This window comes from Fonsecaea pedrosoi (genome assembly GCF_000835455.1).
Source record: "Fonsecaea pedrosoi CBS 271.37 unplaced genomic scaffold supercont1.7, whole genome shotgun sequence".
NCBI classification, from domain to species: Eukaryota; Fungi; Ascomycota; class Eurotiomycetes; order Chaetothyriales; family Herpotrichiellaceae; genus Fonsecaea; species Fonsecaea pedrosoi.
In genome coordinates this window covers 2,401,350-2,421,717 of record NW_013550609.1, presented here as the reverse complement: position 1 = coordinate 2,421,717, position 20,368 = coordinate 2,401,350, and the positions used below count along the sequence as shown (strand labels likewise).

General features: G+C 52.7%; 8 protein-coding genes across 8 annotated transcripts in view; 6 read left to right on the top strand and 2 right to left on the bottom strand.

Annotated features, from left to right (window-relative positions):
- Positions 1 to 2,549, bottom strand: part of Z517_10920 (uncharacterized protein) — a gene marked incomplete at both ends in the record, with an annotated part of 3,249 nt that extends 700 nt beyond the window's left edge. The window contains 3 exons of the mRNA XM_013424528.1: positions 66 to 1,491; positions 1,548 to 1,767; positions 1,817 to 2,549. Coding sequence (XP_013279982.1) covers positions 66 to 1,491; positions 1,548 to 1,767; positions 1,817 to 2,549 — 2,379 coding nt within the window. The remainder of the gene's footprint in view (positions 1 to 65; positions 1,492 to 1,547; positions 1,768 to 1,816) is intronic.
- Positions 2,550 to 5,216: 2,667 nt separating this feature from the next.
- Positions 5,217 to 5,780, top strand: Z517_10919 (uncharacterized protein; the record flags this gene model as incomplete). Its single annotated transcript, XM_013424527.1, has 1 exon — positions 5,217 to 5,780. The coding sequence occupies one exon, from the start codon at positions 5,217 to 5,219 to the stop codon at positions 5,778 to 5,780; it is 564 nt and encodes a 187-aa protein (XP_013279981.1).
- A 214-nt stretch (positions 5,781 to 5,994) lies between these two features.
- Z517_10918 (uncharacterized protein) lies at positions 5,995 to 6,312 on the top strand (the record flags this gene model as incomplete). Its single annotated transcript, XM_013424526.1, has 1 exon — positions 5,995 to 6,312. The coding sequence occupies one exon, from the start codon at positions 5,995 to 5,997 to the stop codon at positions 6,310 to 6,312; it is 318 nt and encodes a 105-aa protein (XP_013279980.1).
- Positions 6,313 to 6,938: 626 nt separating this feature from the next.
- Z517_10917 (uncharacterized protein) lies at positions 6,939 to 8,377 on the bottom strand (the record flags this gene model as incomplete). Its single annotated transcript, XM_013424525.1, has 2 exons — positions 6,939 to 8,012; positions 8,078 to 8,377. 2 exons carry the CDS (start codon positions 8,375 to 8,377, stop codon positions 6,939 to 6,941), a joined length of 1,374 nt encoding a protein of 457 aa, XP_013279979.1.
- A 1,015-nt stretch (positions 8,378 to 9,392) lies between these two features.
- On the top strand, positions 9,393 to 11,216 carry Z517_10916 (uncharacterized protein; the record flags this gene model as incomplete). The annotated part of the gene is made up of 1 exon (XM_013424524.1): positions 9,393 to 11,216. The coding sequence occupies one exon, from the start codon at positions 9,393 to 9,395 to the stop codon at positions 11,214 to 11,216; it is 1,824 nt and encodes a 607-aa protein (XP_013279978.1).
- An 862-nt stretch (positions 11,217 to 12,078) lies between these two features.
- On the top strand, positions 12,079 to 14,031 carry Z517_10915 (uncharacterized protein; the record flags this gene model as incomplete). The annotated part of the gene is made up of 2 exons (XM_013424523.1): positions 12,079 to 12,675; positions 12,718 to 14,031. The coding sequence occupies 2 exons, from the start codon at positions 12,079 to 12,081 to the stop codon at positions 14,029 to 14,031; spliced, it is 1,911 nt and encodes a 636-aa protein (XP_013279977.1).
- A 356-nt stretch (positions 14,032 to 14,387) lies between these two features.
- On the top strand, positions 14,388 to 16,049 carry Z517_10914 (uncharacterized protein; the record flags this gene model as incomplete). Its single annotated transcript, XM_013424522.1, has 1 exon — positions 14,388 to 16,049. One exon carries the CDS (start codon positions 14,388 to 14,390, stop codon positions 16,047 to 16,049), a length of 1,662 nt encoding a protein of 553 aa, XP_013279976.1.
- Positions 16,050 to 16,739: 690 nt separating this feature from the next.
- Z517_10913 (uncharacterized protein) lies at positions 16,740 to 20,225 on the top strand (the record flags this gene model as incomplete). The annotated part of the gene is made up of 1 exon (XM_013424521.1): positions 16,740 to 20,225. One exon carries the CDS (start codon positions 16,740 to 16,742, stop codon positions 20,223 to 20,225), a length of 3,486 nt encoding a protein of 1,161 aa, XP_013279975.1.
- Between the last annotated feature and the right edge of the window lie 143 nt (positions 20,226 to 20,368).

The window sequence follows — 20,368 nt, the reverse complement described above, 5'->3', positions numbered from 1 at the left end:
AACTCGTGCTGGGATGCCAGTCGATGTGGATGATCCTCCGCCAGTGTCTGCGATTGAATCCGCACCACCTCCTCCAGTAGTCGCACCGCATCCTTGACCTGACCATTCGCTTGATATGCGATTGCTAACGCGTGCTGCGATGCCAGTCGATTAGGATGATCCTCCGCCAGTATCTGCTCTCGAATCCGCACTACCTCCTCTAGCACCCGTACCGCATCTCCTACTTTTCCATAGTTGTATAGGTTCCGACCAAAAAGCTCATAGACTTCGATCCACCGCTGATCCACCCTGCGCTTGTCGAGACCGAGGTGAGAACACAACCGATCGAGCAGCTCGAATAGTGTCTGGTCATCTCTCATACCATGAAGTAGCCATCCACATTTCGTCCATATACTGCACACCGCTACCTTATTCTCGGACCTAAATGCACACCCCATCTCCCACGCCGTAATCGCTTGAAGGTGAGGCCGCAGTGGCCGTGCGTGCACTCGCCATATGTCGTACTCACTCCGCGACACCGCCACCACGCATCCTATCGCGACCCACGACGCATGATGTTGGCGCTCGTCTTGACGGTCCCGCGCCCACGCGTGCACCAACGGATGCATCGATATACGCACATACCCATCGTCCACGTTGGTCGACACCAGTGCAAAAGCCCTTAGGGCGTTGACAGCCTCCACCAGCCGAAACGAATCCCACGCGCCGCCACCGGCTTGCATGAGGGAAGGCAGTCGAGATACGTGCCATGTCGTCAGACTAAGATCATTCTCATCGCTGGATTGGTCGTCCGGTATCTGTTGTGCTCCATTCCACGCCGCTTCAAACAGGAGCAGCGGTAGTTGACTCGGCCCGCACACCGCCAGAAGTGGGAGCAGCTCGAGTGCATCTCGCGACGACTCCGTTTGACTCGCTTGCAAGATCTCCACCGATGCTTCAAACGTCGCGTATACATCCCGATACCGTGACTGAGCCTGTAACGGCCGAAACCCGAGCAGTCGCTTCCGTTGACGCTGATACACCTCGGGGTAAGCGGCCAGGCTGCAGTGGCCGCGCCTCACATATGCTCCAGCCTGGATTAAGGCGAGAGGATGTGACTGGAGTAAGATGGCCACCTTTCGTGCTACATCATCCAACAACGGTCGTCCGTCAATAGCTACCCCGGCTGCTTTCAGTAAGAGTTCCGTTGCGTCCGCCGTTGGAAGCCCTTCTAGAGCCACGTATTCTGCGGTCGCGTACTGCTCGCATTCCGTATTTCGCGATGTTAGCACCACTACGCCGGATGTACCGGGTGGGAAGTAGTCCTGGTAATCAACGTTGGGGTCATCCGCATTATCCAGCACTAACATCCACGGTCGCTGGATATTGGCGAGCCCCTGTCGGCCTTCCTCCCACGTGGGCGCCGAGATCTGAAGTCGGTGGGCGATGTCGAGAAATCCGTTCTCGGCTAGAGAGGGCGTGCTGACGTCGATCCAGAAAACACCCCAGAGTCTGGCCGCAGTTAGTGCTGTCCACTCAGAAACACTATGGGAATAGGGATGACCTACAACGATCGAACACGTTGCGCAAGTTGTAAGCTGATTTCGCTCTTGCCCTGGCCACCCAGGCCTGTGATGACCACGCGACATTGCATGGAGCGCGAGCCGTCTTGCACCGCGGCGCGGACACTCCGTTCCAGATCGTCAAGGATGTCCTTTCTCCCCGTAAAGAGAGTGTTGGGCGAGCGGGATACTACCCAGTGTATGTTACTTCTCTCCACGTTCGTGCCTACAGAGGTTAGACATGAGGTCAGCTAGGATATGAGCGGTGGTCTTACTCTGCGGAGGCCGACCGAGCTCTTTGTTCAGCCGGATGAAAGCGTGGTCTCCTTCGCCATAGATGGGAGGCATGAAGATATCAAAGATTCCGAGTAAACAGTATGCCTGGTCCTCCTTCTTCTTGGTGTGGCGATGAGCGGCCCATCGCATGCGCTCGTCCACACTAAATTGAGACAAAGGTGTGCCGCGGAGCGCCGTAATGGGAATATCCGTGATCTCGTGGATCGGCTGTTCGAGGGTGCTCCTGCTGCCCAGCCGTTGCTCTTCTCGTGAAAAGAACTCGACCGATGCCGACGCCAGTAGTTCTTGAAGCGTCCACCCCCGTGTGAACCATCTGCTGCTGCGGAACGCCCGTTCCCATGCCCGTTCTGTCGGGTCTTCTCCGTCAGGGATGGACACGTCGGCCAGGTAGACATAGCACTTGACGGCATCGCGGTACCAGCGAAACATCGAGTTGATGGCTTCGGAGTATTGCGTATTGTTCGCTTTATTGATGCAGCATGTGTCCACCCAGAAGTATTCGAGGTTGTCCTTCTTCGCTTGCTCGCCGCAGAACCGGATCTTCGCATAGCCAGCCTTACTCTTGAACGATTTGTGTTTGAGGTCGTCGAAATCGACCTCGTCCTTATCGTCTCCCCACGTATGAGAGAGGATCGCGTATGGGGGAATACCGTCGTGAAGATCCTCGGTCAGGCTGAGCTCGCCCTGATTGTCGAATTTCAAAAGGTGCATCGTGCTGGGTGGGCACTGGCGGCACGTTATGAGCACATGTGCGGCCTAGTCGGCAGACCATGCTTCTCATGTCCCATTAAAGCTTCTTGAGTGCTCGTTGTGACCTGCCAGGGGAAACCACTCTAGCACACTGAGCGGGCGCAGAGAGGCAGTCGTGGTGGTTGCAATGACGGCGAGGCGACGGCGAGGTAACGGCAAAGTTGGTTACGCGGCGGGCGCGGTAGACCCTGGACAGTGATGGGCGACTCAACGCTGTGCAGCCTTTCAATACTGGGCCACGGCCAGAACTGACCCAGCGATTATATAGACGCATTGTGAAGAATATCCGAGTAGGCTGAAGGTGGATGTTCAGACGGCGCAGTCGCCTGCATGCGGTGCGGCAGCGTGTTGCCTGTACGGAGAGTAGGCACGAGGATGGGGGCTGAAATGTGTGGCGTCCTCGGCGTCAACCCCAACACCGCCTCTGCAATTTGTGGCGTAGAGCAGACAGACTAAGTAAGGTTAAAACAGTAAATGGCGAAAGTGTCTTCAAATGACATCCCATACAGCTGCAATTTGACGTGGTCGTTTAATCAGACGACCGTCCCATCCATAACTGTACCGCAACGGCACGGTTGCTACGTTCGTGCCAAGAGATCTCGGCTGGTCCTCGGCGCTTGCCGGAGGCCCACTTTAGCGCATGCAGATCTTCCACGAGATCGGTAATGCATCACGGCGCCCACCAGCAACAGAGTCAGTCTATTTCGGAGATTGTTCACGTGTAAGATAAATAGCCTGGCTGTCCATGACTGCTGTCTACTATGCTGAGTAGGAGAGTATTGATCCGGCCGAGACGCCGGGAAGGAGGGGAGGTGAAACGGAGTGGCCGATTTCCACGTGTAATGGTCACACCAAGATGGTAATTTTATACAATGTGCAGATATATGGGTAATTCAGCATCCATGCGATCGAGCTCCCTCATCTAATGAGCGACATTCGCATTTGTGTTCGATAGAGAAGTGTGCAAAATACAAGTGGGTCCACACCTAGGGCATTTCATGGCGTAGGGATGCACGTTACTGTGGAAGCAAGCCACGTAGAAAACTAGCTAGTCCCCTATGAGCGCAGCCCGCACAGGGGTGTATGAATAAAACCAAACTAAACCAAACAATAAGTCATATCCTTTCTTTTGAATAAGCCTTGTAAGCGAAGATGGTTACGAAGGATAGCTATGAAATGTTTGGGTTCATATATGCCAACTTTGAGGCCTTGTAATCTGTATGCTCAGTTGCTCTGCTGCACAGAGCACCGGAGCATACAGGGCAACAGATCAACCACGTGACTACGATTGTGATCCTTGCCAAGGAGTCTGCTTCCATAGCCTTCGTCTGGCCTCCCTCTGCTGACCACGACCGAGGTCGTAGTCAGGCCGCAACACCGACTCATCTTCTAAACTCCTAGCTAATTAACATCTACCTATTATGTATTTGGTATACATGTCGGAAAAATAAATCGAACGACTTAATAGTTATAGTCTTGTAAACTTAGACCGATATGCCTGAATCGCGACATCCTTGGCATGGTCTACCCTTCGTGGAAGGGAGTACGTCGAGAGCTGGGTCGTGCGTCATTGTGCTGCAGGGGAGGCCCAGGTTTCGGCTTATTCATACATCTCTTGCGCAGCTGTCTCAGTATCTGATGTCGCTGTAGCGTGTTATTGACCCCCGTTCGCATTGCGTGTGCTCTTGAATTACTTCACCGTAAGTGCACATGGTGTTATGATCACAATATTATAATGTATCAACCACTGACTAGAGGAAAGGAAAATGACGGTTCGATAAAGACGTTTAATTTTCAGATGATACAATGAGAACAGATGTTGATGGATGAACGAGATTTATGTAGATCGGAGGTGTAAACTAATCTGCAGAGGCTAAGGGCAAGCATTTCCAAATGGTCAAGGTGATAGAATCCTTGGCTATGCATCGAAAACTTACTCCCCACCTTGAATAGGCTTTGCTAAGGGCACGTGTTCAACTAGGGGGTAGCAATTGCCGAAAGGATGTGCCGAGCCTAGCTGAAAGCAAGGAAAGACCCCTCTTCCAGTAAAACCCCATCCTCTTCAAGAAAGGCCCCGTCCTCTTCCCTAAAGTTCCCATCATATTCTACTTCGGAGACTTCTGATAGCCACTACATTGCTTTACTATCCCCAGCATTAATGCGTCACAGCTTGCATGTCAGACCAAGACGTTTCGAAACTCGCCTCGATTTTTGCGAAGCGCCTTACCGAAGAGTGGACGAGGAAAAAATACACCATATGGATTTGACAAAGCGCTATAAAGAGCACAAGGTTTACCAGAAGGAGATACTGAACAAATTTTACTCAGCACTGGGTTTAAGGCTTAGATATCCTATTTTCTTGCGAGGTAAGGCAGTGCGAATTACTATCCCAGCCGGGCGGAGAATCTTTGGGCTATTGATACTCTTCAAAAGCTTTCGGTTGAGTCCTAAAAAGAGGTGGTAAACCATATCGTTAATACTCAGGCTCACGCGACTGTTTCAGTTGTAATTGACCAACTTTGGGAACGGCAAGGGAGTAGTGAGTTGTGCAGAAATTTGTTCATCACGTAAATTTTCCATGACCATTTATCAGGACCAGCGAAATCTTCGAACTCAATACCCGGCGAAATGCAGTTGGACTTAACGCTCGAACAGATGCAACAATCTGAAGCATCGGTATCTGCTGATCATAACAACGCCATGACGGTAGAGACGAACGTAGAATCGAATACGGCTACGAGGGAAATGTTAAGCGATCTGCCTGTACCGTCACGATCCTTTAAGCAGCAGACAGTCTCACACCCACCTGCCCAACTTTTACCGAACCTTTTCCCAGAGTATATGTGCAGTGCGGTTAAGAAAGCTGGTGATCAAGCTCAAGTTGAGATGGCGTTCCCTTATACTCTTAGGATGGTTTGCATGAGCCTGGTAATTCTTTCGAGTAAGATCCAACATGTTGCAATGGAGCTGTTCGGTATACATGTGGAATCAGAGGATGGATATCGAGTTGTCATTCAAGGAAACGGGAGAAGATTAATGCCTCAACTAGAGTTGGTTATTTTAGGGGCTCCAGACGGCGCCATTTCAAAGCTCCTTGGTTCAGATATGGGCAATTTCATCAAAGTGAGTCCCGCGCGCAAGAAAGAATTAAAACAACTTTATGTGGAAGGAGATATAATAGATACCACCTAGTCCAAAAGCAGTTAGCTAGTCGTATCAGCTTCCCGGGGCAGCACCACGCGGGGAGCAACTCAACTCGGTACCTGTACCGACTACTCAAGTAACACGAAAGTTGGTACATAAACCCAACACTGATTCCCAACACCGTTACTACCTCACCAAGCAACACCTTCTCGTTATTCAGCTACCGCTATCGCAGTCCCTCTTGAAGACAACCTCCCTCAAAATGGATCGAACCACCACCTTCGCCCCGGCAAAACAGTCCCTCCCGCGCCCTTCGTCCGTCGCGTCCACAAACACTACCTCGACCAACAAAACCCGGCAGTACGCCCACCTGCACGCGCAACTGGCCCAGCTTAACGCGCACCTAGCCGACACGGAGAACCTGCTGAGGATGACGGCCGTGCAGGCCCAGGACATGCGGTTCTTGGGAGGCTACGTCGGGGCGTTGTTCATGGGCAGCGCCAAAGTACTCGGGGAGGAGAGTGTACAGGGCAGAGGGAAGAAGGAGGACGAAGGCAGAGATGGACAGAAAGACTCGTGAACACGTGGTTTAAATGAGGCGGAACAACAACAACCAACCTCGACGGCCAGACCACACTTCTCGCACACGGGGATTCCCTCCGTGACGCGACCAAATCCAGAGGATCAAGACCCAGAGGGCAGTTGAACCTAGCTGTTTCACGGCATGAGGACGTGATTGTTTCTCTTATCCAAGATCGTCGCACTTGGGTCCCGCTACGTACCGCTGCGCACCGCTCGAATGCAACACATCACTAGTGTCGCTCATTTGACGTTATACAAGAGTACGATCAGCCTCTGGTTTCCGCCCATCATCGCCCTCAATTTGAGCGATCTCTGGTCCGTGTTTGTTCTCCTGGCTCATCAATATTTGGAATGTGCAGAGGTGTTCAAACCTCGCAGCGCTGTTCGACTCGTTCGTCGCTTCAAGCTCGAGTAAATGAGACGGCAGAGAGGGGGATTGGCGCCTTCCACAACGATTCCATCCAGCTGACCCAATCCTCTTTCAAGGATGTGTCTGTCAGTCATCCTTCATCAACGATGCAGATGCAACGTCTGCATTCCAGCCAGCCACAACCTCGGATCGGCGCTTGTCACGGATCAGACTGGCCGCCATCCCAGGTTGTAAACCTGAGATTAGGAACCATATCACTCCGTCACGCTGTCATCGTGGAGGCTGCCGAGGACAAGATTCGGAGAGGAGTCCAACATGGCTGACAGTCTCTCCGCACGTCGTCTTCCGGCCACCCATCCCATGAACTCCGAATAACTTTGCGGCAATACACTCACATCTGCCGGTGAGAAGAAAGTATAAAAGAATGTGCCTGTGGACTTTCTTTCTTGGTCCTGGTGTTCAACAGGCCGGACGTGTGTCCGTACCATTACTTGAATGCGAGTACCGCCGCCGGGGTGAGGTTCCGTGAACGAAACGCCTGCCGCGACATAGAGCACTGAACCAACGGGAACAGGCTCTTCGAATGTGCTGGGATCCAGGTTCAAGAACCGTGGACGGGTATGCGAGAAAGAGGCTGCACAGGTGAAAGCTAGTTCAAACGTTTGTTTGAGCAAAAAGCCTCCAAAGATCATGAAATGATGACGGTTCCTGTACTGCGGCATCATGATCTGGGTGCTGTGGATGGTACTCTTAGACATGGCCACTACGTTGGACGGCTGGTTTTTCGGGTTGTTGCGGTCAGCATATGCAAGGGAGTCGGTCCACATTTTGTGGATTAGAGCCGACTCATCCGCATCAGGTGGCTTGGTCAAGATATGTGCAGATCTCATGGTCTTCTTGTTTCTGTAATTCTCCTCGCCCTTGGCGAAAAGCGCCTTCTCGGCTGGAGTGTTGACTTCCAAGGGAGCGATATTCATGGGTTTTTTGGTCCTGGGATCCAAGGCCACCATAGTGAAGGCACAGGTCATAAAGACATCCTCTGGTGCAACCTGACGACCTGGAGCTGGAGCTTTGGCGATCTGCAAGGTCACTTCCATACTGCTCCGTCCGGTAGCGTACGTCACTTGTCCACTGAGCTCCAAGTCACAAATCTCTCGAATGGGATTCTTGATAGTAATCCTGTCCACAGCTGCAGTCACATTGCTTACCCCTTCCCCAGTGTGTTTGTAGGCCACCACACCAGCCAGGGCATCCAGGTCCATGAGCAAGGTACCAATGCGGATTTGGCCCGTATAGTTTGCGTAGGTATCGAGCAGCCAGGGATCTTGCTACAGGATGGCACGTCAACCGGGTGCACAGGGAAATCACATCATACGCATAGGAGGCAACTAACAGAGAGAGGCAGGACAAGGCTGACATAGGTGTCCGACATTTTCTTGGGGGTCAGGTCTACTTTGGCACTCTCCACGACCGGCGTCTGATTGTTGTTCTCCGCCTCTTTTCTTTCCCGAAGTGCCTTGATCCAGGGTGTTCGGACCCGCATTTCTGTGAGAGCTTTGTAGACCCCGTCTGTACGAGCTGCCACGGTAGAGTGGAAGGGTCGAGTGAGAGCATGTCTCGCCGGGATCACCCTCTGGGTGGTCTGGCGGACGAGCCCTGTCCGGGTGAGATAGAGGAAGAAATGTCGAGCCATTGGCGGAGGAGAGGTAGCAATGCGACAAGTTGGGACTCGCATGTCGGGTGGTTATAGGAAGTAAGTCATGTTGGTGGCAACGTGGTCCTAATTGCTTTATAAGGTAGGAGGAGGTGGGCATTCACCCTCTCCAGCATTGACTGCGCATATTATTGCCGTCACAGAGTCGAGACTGAATGACGGAGTTTATGCTCAGCATCAGTCAAAAAGACGCAGTCGGAAAAACCAATGGCCGATGCCGAAGGGATGCACCGACTTCCCCTTCACACAGAACAGTGTTTTTTTCTCCCTTGACACGCACAACAGCTGGTCCTTCAGGATGTATGAGAAGGTCATTGAGCTGGGTAGACGTGTCTTTGAGCACCGAAAATCCCATGTTCACTTACTAACTACGACAAGTACCAAGGTGACCTGTGAGGATGCTTCTCAAGCCAGTTTGATCTCCGACAAACGAGCCCGTCCCTCTCGTCTGTGGCTTCCTAGGGCAAGGTCTTTTCTTTTATCTCTTCAGTGTTCTTTTGCTGGTGATTTGGATCTTGGTTCACTCGTCTTGAATGATGCTAACGCAAGCATTGCCGATCTTGTTGAAGACGCTGAGGTAAGCCTCATCTCAAGGCGATCAATCTCTTGCGGTGTGCTCATAATCCACATAGCTGTGGACGCAGCTCGGATACGAGGCATCTCTGACGCGGTTGACCTGCAGAGGTAGTACCGAGACTGAGAGCGTCCTGGAATTGGACTTCAGACTTTGTGTAGGGCACTATCAACCTGCTGCACTAATACTAACCCAACCCCTCAGAGTCAGAGGAATTTCGATTACCATTCATCCTTTCCCGTTGGAATTGCCCAGATAGAGTTGGACTCGGTGCGAATGCATCTACATTTTACAGGCGGGAACCCATTCAAACGAAGGAATGGTCCAGACGTTCGCTATCAAGATTCTCCTTTGAGTAGCCATCGCGCGGGCGAGAGTATACCCAACACGCGGGAGAGGTCTAGCGTACGACTGCACCCGATGTCAACGAGAAGTATCACAGCCAAGTTGTCCTCGTCAAATGAACCGGCGTCATTAAAGGAGGCGTGTGACCAGCGACCGTTATTGGATGGAGGTGCCCTATTTGCCCTCCTTGACGCGGGCGTGCGTGGCAGCATATGCTCCAAACCCCTCCGCTTGTCTGCAGGCGTAAAATGCCTAACTGATCAGAATGCATTCTCGCTGTGCGACTTTGCCCCAACAATATTCGTACCAAATTACGTCCAATGGTTTGAAGAGCAGGCCAGATTCATTCCGACCATTTCCAAATGCTTGGAGACTTTCCTCGGATTTTCGGAGCCTGGTGATCCACAACAGCAGTTCGAAGGATCCGTTGACTTGGGGTCTGGCCCTCACAGGGGAGAAAATTCTGCAAGGACCCTGCAGCAGGATCTCTGGTTCGGTCTCATGAAGGGCCTGCGATATCACGAATCTGCTCGAAGACTCCGACCTCTGCAGCTTCCAAGCAATAAATCACCTGAATCGATGCTAGATTGGGATCATCTTCTAAATATACCATGGCACGCCGAGGTGGAAGCGAGAGATAGATGGGAGCCCGAGCCAGATTCGGACGAACAAGCTATCAACCAAGACGACGATGTCGATTTGTTCCTCGAATGTGGGGTTCGGGATAATATATGTGGGAGCTACGTCGACCCGGTGACAGCAGAAGGTATCAATGGCGGTCGCAGTGGTGCACCAAATGCGTTACATGGTGTGGAACTCACAGGCGGTGGGCAGGGCCACGACGAAATATACGACTGCCCGATTGAACCCAACAGGGCTGCCCGTAGGCCACCTAACCAAAACAGAAAGCACTCGGCCAGCCTGTCAGGGATAAGTGATGTGTCAATGCTCCTGGACTGCGAAGGACCTATAGACGGAAGGCGCATAATCAGGCAGTCAGGGGCCATTGGTGGACCAATATGGCTTACTCAGAATGTCATCCGCATGCATCCGCTGAGGCAGCAACGCCATGGCATTCATCAAGTGGACCACGAAAACAGCCCATCCAGAAGGGACAGCTTATATGAGAGGCCTGGCCTCGGCTGGTGGTCAGATACGAGCGATGCAAGCGAAATGCTTCTCGAAGACCGTCGTGACTACTATACAAACCCACATCTAGCCGACATCTGCTCATCACCTCTTTCCTTCAGCCAGGAAGGTTGTTTAGACGATTATCTCGACTTACCATACGACGGCAGTCAGGAGGATCTTGTTGGTGGCAGGACGACCCCCATGTCAACAAGCCAGTCCAGCGAACAATCGAACATCTCTCTAGCGGAGGTCCTTGGGAACGACCATTTATTGTGGCATATGTGGAAAAGGCGTGCAAGCGTGGCCCCTCGAGGGGAGGAAGACATTGTCGACATGAAAACACTGTATGCCACGGATCCAGACATGAAGTTGTTCAGTGCAAGATGGGACCTTGATCCGAGCGACATCAGTTCTGGGAGCAACGAAGACCCCATGCTACACGAAGCGTTGGAAGGCCGAACATCGCCTCGAGACAAAGCTCACTCCCCAGTGACACCCAATTCGGAAAGGCGGTCGTACTTCACTCCAACACGGTCCTCGTCATCTTCAACCTATGTTGGGCGATCAAGTGCCGACCCCAAGCGACGGTCAAGTCTGATCAAGCGGTTTACTTGGGGAGGGCGGCAGACCAACGCCGACACAAGTACCCTGGATGTCGGCAAGTTGGAGCAAAGGACAATGGAAGTCAAAAGACGGAAGACTATGGACGACTATGACATGATGGACAGAGAAGCCAGCAACGATGACTCGAGCGACATGCTGTTTTGAAAGCGAGGTTCTGCGTGCCATACACTTTTCGGGCGTTCAAAATAGCGGAAAGGCCAAGATCAAAGGACAAACGAGACTTGGGAAGGGCATCTGGGCGTTTTTGATTTCTTCGGCAACCTCCTCAGTGGATCTGAAGGACGGCTTTTTGCAACATGCATGCGCACGACAATGCTATACCTCGAGAAGGCAAGCAGTCAAAAGTGGCGGTTTTGGGAAAGGCACACGCTGTGCTGGATGTACTAACAGTAATAATGACCAACAGAAAATGTTTCCAACCTGTACATAGTCTATACCCGTAATGTATGAGAACATCCGCATGCGACATGATCACATACCTGGCATGCTCATGTGGATGAACCCCAGGGAATTTGCAACCCCAAGGGTACCAGAGGCACGTACCAAGCGACCGAGCCACCTGTGCCCGTGTCTTCTGCAGTAAACGGGCATCAAACAGCGTCATGGCGTCCGCCAAGGGGCCAGTAGCAGGCGGTCAAGGAGTCTCCACCCCTAGAATGCCATGCGCCCAAGGTCGGCAAAGGGCTCCCCAGCTGTGTTCATTAGGCTAGAGGGCCCCCCAAGGTCCCCACCGATGGCCGCTAAAATTTTGCAACACGACATCATCAGCCGTCATGCCTCCTCACGCTCAACGCCCAGCAGCTTCCCATCCTATGCGCATCACCAGGTTTTGGATTGAACCACACCACAATCTGCATATGCTACGCTACGTTACCTGAATTTCCTAGCCTACCCTCCTCACCTCTCAGCCTCTTACTGGCTCTCGCCCCTCGTTGACAACTGGAAGCTTTTTGCAACGCAGTTGGCCCCCGTGCCCCTCCTCACTGGTCTTTTGTTCCTGGCATTTATGCCATCTGCAAAGCAGGCTTCTCCTCAACCTGCTCAGGAAGAAGTCCAGCAGCCGACCTTATGGCAGAAGAGTCTTAGTTGGATTCCTGGTACTCGACAGTTCAGAACACGAGCCAAACTTCTCTCCGATTCACGCGTACCTCTCCTTTACTTCGTCTCCGGCCTGGTCCTCGTTGGCGTTCTGCTCATTCAGTTTCTCACGTCAAGTGACGTCCAGCCGCGCCTTTGGGCTCCTGCTCCCTCTCCCGCGTCTTCACCTGCTCCTGCTCCTCCATATCCGACCCGAGATCCTCTGAGTCCGTTTGGTGACAGTGTCTACCGTCAAGAGGCGTACTTTGACTTGTTGGAACCGGGCACTCAGTGCAGACCAAAGTCTCCTTTCACTTCAGATCTTCCCGTTACACACGCGTTGACCAATATGGCGCTGGAAGCAGAGGCCAAGCGCCTGGTTGCACAATTTGAGTACACCGCCAAGGATGTGAACAAAGGTGTGAAAGAGTTCATTAGGGAGATGGAAGAGGGCCTGGAAAAGCAGGGGACCTCAATCAGTCAAATCCCAACCTACGTCACATCCGTTCCCAATGGCACTGAAAAGGTAGGGAGAGAAGCCATATTGCGATTCGGCTAACAGCAGTAGGGCGTCTATCTGGCCGTGGACTTAGGCGGTACCAACTTCCGAGTCTGCTCAATCACGCTACATGGCAACCAGTCCTTCTCATTGCAACAATCCAAAGTCGCCGTTCCACGGGCTCTGATGGAAGCGAAGACGGCCCATGAATTATTCTCTTTCCTCGCCAAACAGATCGAGTCCTTCCTGAAGACACACCACACGGACCACTTTGAGTCACACCGGAAGAAACCTGGCGAGGTCGACTTTTTCGATCTAGGTTTCACTTTCAGCTTTCCTGTCAATCAAGTGGGCATCAACAAGGGTAAATTGATGCGGTGGACAAAAGGTTTCAACATCGAGGAAGCTATAGGACAAGACGTTTGTGACTTGCTGCAAAAAGAAATCGACGCATTGAATCTCCCGGTGCGAGTGGCCGCTCTCGTGAACGACACCGTCGGCACTCTGATGGCCAGGTCGTACACTTCTCCGGGCAAGACAAGTACATTGATCGGTGCTATCTTCGGTACCGGGACAAATGGTGCCTATGTTGAGAAATTGGACAGGGTCAAGAAGATGAAGGCGATAGACGAAGCAGAGGGTGGTGTTGCGAATTATGACTCGTCTACTGGGCTGATGGTCATCAACACCGAATGGGGTAGTTTCGACAATGCCTTGTCGGTCCTGCCTAATACTCCATATGACGTTGACCTGGATCGCGAGTCGGTAAACCCCGGCATTCAAATGTTTGAGAAGCGCGTGTCAGGAATGTTTCTCGGAGAAATCCTGCGGCGAGCTCTGCTAAGTCTCTACCAGCATCCTGATGCGGGAGTGGCCTTGTTCAAAGATGTGACCTCACACGACAATGATATTAGGAGTACAACCACAGTGGCTGAGGACAGTCCCCTATTTAAGATATGGGGTATCGATACCTCGTTCCTGTCCATTGTTGAGGAAGACCAATCGGACCATCTGCGTATCACCAAGCAGACACTCGAAAAGGAGTTGAAGGTAGAGGCTGCTTCAACCGAAGACTGTGTTGCGGTCAAGATGCTCGTGCACGCGATCGGGAAACGTGCGGCGAGACTAAGCGCCGTCGCCCTCGCTGGAGTCATCATTTCCACGAACAAGCTACGAGAAGACGAGATAGTTGATGTGGGTGTCGATGGGAGCTTGGTAGAGTATTATCCAGGCTTCGAGGAATACATTCGCGAGGCATTCAGGGAGATTGAAGGTATTGGAGAGGATGAGAAGCGCATCAGGATCGGGCTTGCGAAGGATGGCAGCGGCTTAGGCGCAGCACTGATTGCGCTGGTGGCTCATAATGCCGACCAGCCCTTGTAGAATCAAATACAGCAGACAGCTGAGAGCGGATAGGCACTTGTATAATTGAGGCTCTGCATCGTCATGCTTCATATCATGGAAGAAATGGTCCGGTGACGATGATCAATGAATCGCATTGCATTTGATTGCTGTGACCTGAACGTGAAGTTCAAAAGTCGAGGTCGAGTCGCTCGGTGGCTAAAATGTCCGCAGTTGAGAAATTTGGACGGAGACTCTCTCGCACGATCATCATTCCCTGGCAATTACTCGGTGGAAACCAGCACCACTCAGCTACAACTCCCATAGAGTCTTCCCGTTGAATCGAAACGAAAATCCATTGACGCATGCGGATTGCTGCTCGCTGAAATCAATACAGCATGAGCGGTGACTTGCAGTCATGGGCGCTACCACGCCTTGGCCGCTTGTTGCCTCTGGATGATGACTCGCTCAAGGAAGTGATTGCCTACTCCTTGACCTTGTCGAGAGACGGCGCCGCCGAACACCTGAAGAACCTACTTGGTGACTCTCCACAGGCCCTCGAGTTTATCTCGTCGTTCAACGCACGACGAGGCAACGCGCAGTCCCCAGCGGCCGCCGTGGAGTCATCTGGGGTGCCGAAAGCACAGAAGAAAGGTCCCAAAAAGGGCAAACCTCCCCTCCACGCTGCAGGCCCGGTACGTCGCCCGGAAGGATATGGGGATGTCGCAGGTGGTTACACGAAACAGTACGAAAGCGACACGGATTTCGCCACGACTCACAGTCGACCGATCTCGAGAGACAAAAATGTGCCGTCAATGTCCTCGACACCCGATGCTCTGCAGGTGCCCCAAACAACATCTGGAGGGCGTACTTCCGGTTCTTCGGCTGCCTCTCGAGACGCGTCACCAGGGAGGCACGCTCAGAAACTCCCTCCCTCGGCATCGGGAAATCTGATATCCGATTTCGGATTTGCAAATGTTCGCTCCAAACAATCTAAGAAGCCCGCGCATACGGGTCACTCTCAACCACAGTCTGGCACTTCTACGCCGCACAGGGGTGGTGCTACGACAACCACTTCGAGCGTTGCGGACCTCACTGCCGCAATCGCGGCACTGGAGCTTTCTACGAATCCAACCCTGTCCACGCAAAGGCGAAAATGCCCTTGCAATGCTTCAATCCATCCGCTTTTCACGACGGCGCCCAACTGTCTGAATTGTGGCAAGATCATCTGCGCACTTGAAGGACTTTTACCTTGCTCGTTCTGTGATTCGCCCATACTGACGAAAGATCAAGTAAATGCCATGATCAAGGCACTGAAAGAAGAGCGCGGAATCGAGAAAATGGCTGTCCACAACGCCGGACAATCTCCGTCAGGGAGGGGCACACCGATTTTTGGGGCGTCAACCCCAGAGAGCGGCTCAGGCGATGAAGCCTCGTCTGCCGCAGCACGAGCACGAGCCCATCGAGATAAATTGTTGGCATTTCAGAGAGAAAACGCTCAACGGACTCGCGTCCATGATGAGGCTGCTGATTACGACGCCACTCTTACACCTGGGACTACGCAATGGATGACCCCCGTGCAGCGAGCTGCAGCGCTAAAGAAGCAGCAAAAGTATCTTCGAGAGCTGGAAGAAGCAAACCGGCCAGAATGGGAGAAGCAAAGAACAGTTATGAGCATGAGTATCAAGAACGGTAAATTGGTGAAGACGTTTGAGCGGGAGAAAGCACCCGCTCTTAAACAGGAGAAGGGAGACCTTGCTGGTTCCGACAATGATGACATTGGAGCCGAAGATCAGCATGTGGCTCTGGGCGAGACTGGGCGGAAGGGCGCCTTCAGCAATAATCCTCTGCTTGCAAGTGGAAAGCTGATACGGCCGGTTTGGAAAGCACCAGGAGGTGGTGATGAGGACAAGGGCAAGGGTCGGGAGACGGCCAGGAAAAGCGTCTGGAGAAGGGTACAGGACGACAATGACGACAACGAACAATGGATCCTGGATGGAGGATTACACGGTTATGGCACTGAGACCAGGTTGATGGAGGACCAGCAAGAGGGCGGCTGAAATAGAGCGCGAGTACCGCATGTGTCCTTGTAAGAAGAAAGCGAGATACCTCTAAAAGCGGCCTAGTGACGCTAAATGACGCTAAGTGGCTAGCCTCTCGCAGGAATGATTTTCCGACGTTGATCCGGAACCCGCAGCACTAACATGCAAGGGACAGAGAAACTTTTGTGCCACTAACGGTCAAGGAGGCAAATCCGAGGCGCGCGCCATTGCATGCAACCCCCATCCATCGTGATCAACATCTAGTCATTGAAACGAGTTTCCTGCAACATCCCAAGGTCGCTGCCCGCGCTCTCTACACACAACTATCGAGTTCTATTGACCTGTTGCCTCCCTTCACTGTCGCTAGCCTATACAACAGATCGGCAGTGCCTCCAACTGACACGCGAACCCCTCCCTCGCTTCTGTCCCCCCGTTTTTTGTCCTACAAGCCACCGTCATCCCATCCCTGAAGGAATGCAGTTCAACCAGACAACCCTACGATAGCCTCGATCCTGAGCAACCTCTTCTACACTCTACCTATATCTGAGCTACTAAGAGAGGGTTTCTGTGAAAAAAAAGGAGCTGGTGTGATAATCAGCCACTCGGTCTGTTAACCTGGAATAACGTGCCCGCCCTCCTATCCTGGATACCACGCATCGACTATGCTGCGGATTGGTAGGACATTCTGCAGTATAAGCCGTCGCCTCAATGCTGGCCATTGACAGTATTCCTGTGCTGGGGTTCAGGGATATCAATCTCTCTAATATCATGGATCCTGAGTTGCCCCCAGCCACCAATCCCCGGACCATGCTCCGACCAGAGGATGCCTCACGATTAGGACGATCTCTTCGCCATGACGATTCCGACAGAGCTCGAGCCGCGAGCGAGCACACCAGGTTGAATGTTGAAAGAGGAGGCACCGCCCTGAATGCGGAGGATTCTTCCCCACAGGCGGAGGAAAGGACGGGGGCACAAAACAATGTCGGTCGCGAACCAGCCCTCTTGTCTCTCGAAGATACGACGGAATTGTTTCGGCGAAAGGTCGCGGATGCCAGACAAGATACCGAACATGCGTTGGCTGGAAGCGAGGCCGTCAGCGACGTCGTCAAGCCGAAACTCACCTTGGACCTGGGGCACTCTAACATCGCTAGATTGCCCGAAAGTGTGGTAGACCTTATCAAAACCGAGGTTGAACGGTTGTCGTTATCCCACAATCAGATCTGGCATATACCGCTTCGGTTCTCCGAATGCTCACACCTACGGTACCTCAACATTCGGTCGAACGTGTTCCGGGAGATTCCACGAGGGGTGTACAAGCTAGCCCAACTGGAAATCTTAGATATCAGCAGGAACAAAGTCCGAAAAATCTCAAGCGACATCAAAAATCTGCGATCCTTACGTGTCTTCTCGGTCGTGCACAATCGGGTGGAGGATTTGCCGGTGGAGCTTTGTGAGATGACCAAGTTGCAGATATTGAAGATTGCAGAGAATCCCCTGCGGTTCAAGTTGAAGAAGATTGTGGAGGCCAAAGAATCCGAAGTCTCATTCTCAGAAATGACGGATCACGAAAGAGAGACTGCCATCACGCTTGAGATCAAGCGGTATTTGAGAGAACTACATCCCGTCATCACACCCATTGACGTTGAAGCGTCTCTCCAACTCGAGGACAACCCGACGGAGACAACACCGAAACCTCTCAAGCGATCTTTGAGCAGCAGATTTCCGGTCATCCCCAGCACCACCAGTGCCGAGTCCTCGTCGGACGCCAATAAATCATCACCGAGCCAGACACTCGCCAACCCACCTCCGGTACCGACCCGCTCACACTATCGGATGACGTCCAACACGCAGCCCATTGCTCTTCGACGGCCAGGCATCACCCCTCTGATTAGCCAGAATAACGAGAGAAACCGGAGCAACAGCGAGAGTGTTCTGCAAGCCTCGGCCGCTGCTCGGCAGAAAAGGATGGGCATGCTGCGAAAGGAGAAGCCTGAGTTGGACAGTATTGACGAGCTCAAGGTTAACCGAAACAGCCATCTCCGAGGATTTAGTCACGGCTCCGTTCTGAAACGTAATGGTGCTCTGTCATCCCCTGGCGGGAATAGCTCTTCGAGCCCCAGCAGTCCACGCGATCCTAGACGACACAGGCTTGCCTTTGTGAAACGGTTGTCGAGCCTCCCGGAACATAAAGTTGAGACCGAATGGAACAATCCCGTTATCGAAGGCGCCAAAGGCATCTTATATGCGCTGTATCAGATTCACCCACAAATATCTGGTCTTATCGCTGCAATCAGAGGCAAGGACGTGCGGAGGAGCACACTAGAATTTACCTTCTTCAACGCTTCCACTCATGTTGACCGGCTCAACTTAGCACTGGAGGACGCCGACGCCATCGATCCTGCAGACGCAGATGCGGTTGAGAAAGTCGAGGACAGCGTTCGAAGGGACTGTGCAACTTGCATCATGGCCTACACGCACGTAACTGCTCAGCTGCAGGACAACGTCAAGAAAATAGTAGCGGGGTCTGACGCCCGTTATGTGCGGACGCTGATGCTCCTCCTCTACGGAAGTATGATTGAGGTCAGGAATGCAATTCAAAGCTTTGGGGCGGATGTGAGAGTCGCACAGGGCCTAGGCCATAGAAGACAGATGTCCAGTGGAAACTCGCATCCTATCCAGACTATCCCTGAGGAGTTCAGCACTCCTTTGCAGCCTGTCCGAGCAATCACACCCACCCGAGACAGAAATGCTGCTTCCAGGCAAGCTGGGAGATTGCGCAGTGACACGGCCATTCAACATCCAGTTGCCGATAATATTCCAGCATATCAATCGAATCCTGTACCACCTGCAGGTTCGGCTGGCCTCCCGACTCCGATTCACTTGACCGGAACCACTTTGAACGGTGGGACTCTTACTGGCACTTCTTCGACCTTTTCAAATAGTGGCACTCTGACCTCTGCTTCGAGTTCTGGGTTCAGATCACGATCTGGGTCACGCATTGGCACTACGATGAATGGCTTCACGTCCTCATCGGTAGCAAGCACGCCTCGTTCGGGCGAAGTCTTTAGCATCCCGCCCTCGAACCCCTTGGCCGCCCGGGTCAATCCTGCGACGGGTCTCACTGATGCCCAAGAGGAAGCCGTCTTCGAGCAGATCTTCCTCGCCCTGACAAGAGCCTATGATGCTGCTCTGCACACCATCCCGATTGCGAAGGCACAATTCCTGCGTTGTCTTGAAGCGGCAGAAGAAAATCGACAGCCGAAGGCAGTTCACGATCTATGGTCGACCCTGGTCTATCGCTGCAAATTATGTATCGACATCAGCGAAGCTCTGCAAATTCGACTTGTCAATATGCGGCTACAAGATCCTAGCACACAAATCGTCGCCGCTGGCAGCGGTCGGAATGACCCCTCCCTGTGGCTCCTTTGCAAGAACTTCTTGATGAGTTTCATTGAGCTTCTGACGGAGATGCGGATAGCCAAGTCTCAGAGATTGCTGTCACAGGAGCTCATTACGATGTTGAGAACGGTTCAAAAGGCCAGTCGTGAGGCAGGGAGATTGATAGAGACGAGTCCCTGGCAGTATCTGGCCGACAGTGCCGCGGCTGCAATGCCACCACCCAGCGTTTTCGGGGCTAACTCGAACCAGCCGCCCGGCGCAGTGGTCAATGGCAACGGATATCCCAGTACCGTTCACGCAACGATTGCCAACGGCGGTATTGTCTCTCCATACCCGCCTAACACGATCTCCGCCCAGACCGCAAGCTACCCGCTACAAAGCCCATTCCCTCCTGGTCTCTCTTCCTCAAACACACCCCACACGGCAACGAGACAAATGGTCAATGGCAGCATACCTTCGATATCCTCCGTGTCAATTAATTCTACACTACCCGGGTCTGGCGCCGTCAACGGCATAAGCCCCGTCTCTGTTCCGCTTCCAGCGACACCGCTCTCGGCAGCCCTCGGGCCGGCCGCCCAAGCAACGGTCCCCTACAATCCAAACGCTAATCTAAGCTCGAGCACTCTTGCAACACCAACGAGCTCGTCTGCATTACTGACCCCTCTAGCGACCGTGCCGAGCACACCAGCCAGTGCGTATGGAGACTCGTTTTTCCGAGGCGACGTGTTTCAGAGAGCGGACAGCCTCCTGAGTATGCCGCAAGTTGGAGGAGTGAACTTTTTGAACAGGCGATAAGAGGTCAACTAAGCAACAAGAAATACGGAGTTCACGATGTCGCATGCCTCGATCACTGATGAGATGATGGAAAACGAAGGAAACGTCCGTTTAGGAAAGATGCGTTTGAAATGAAATACGGCAAAATAGAAAAAAGTTGGGAA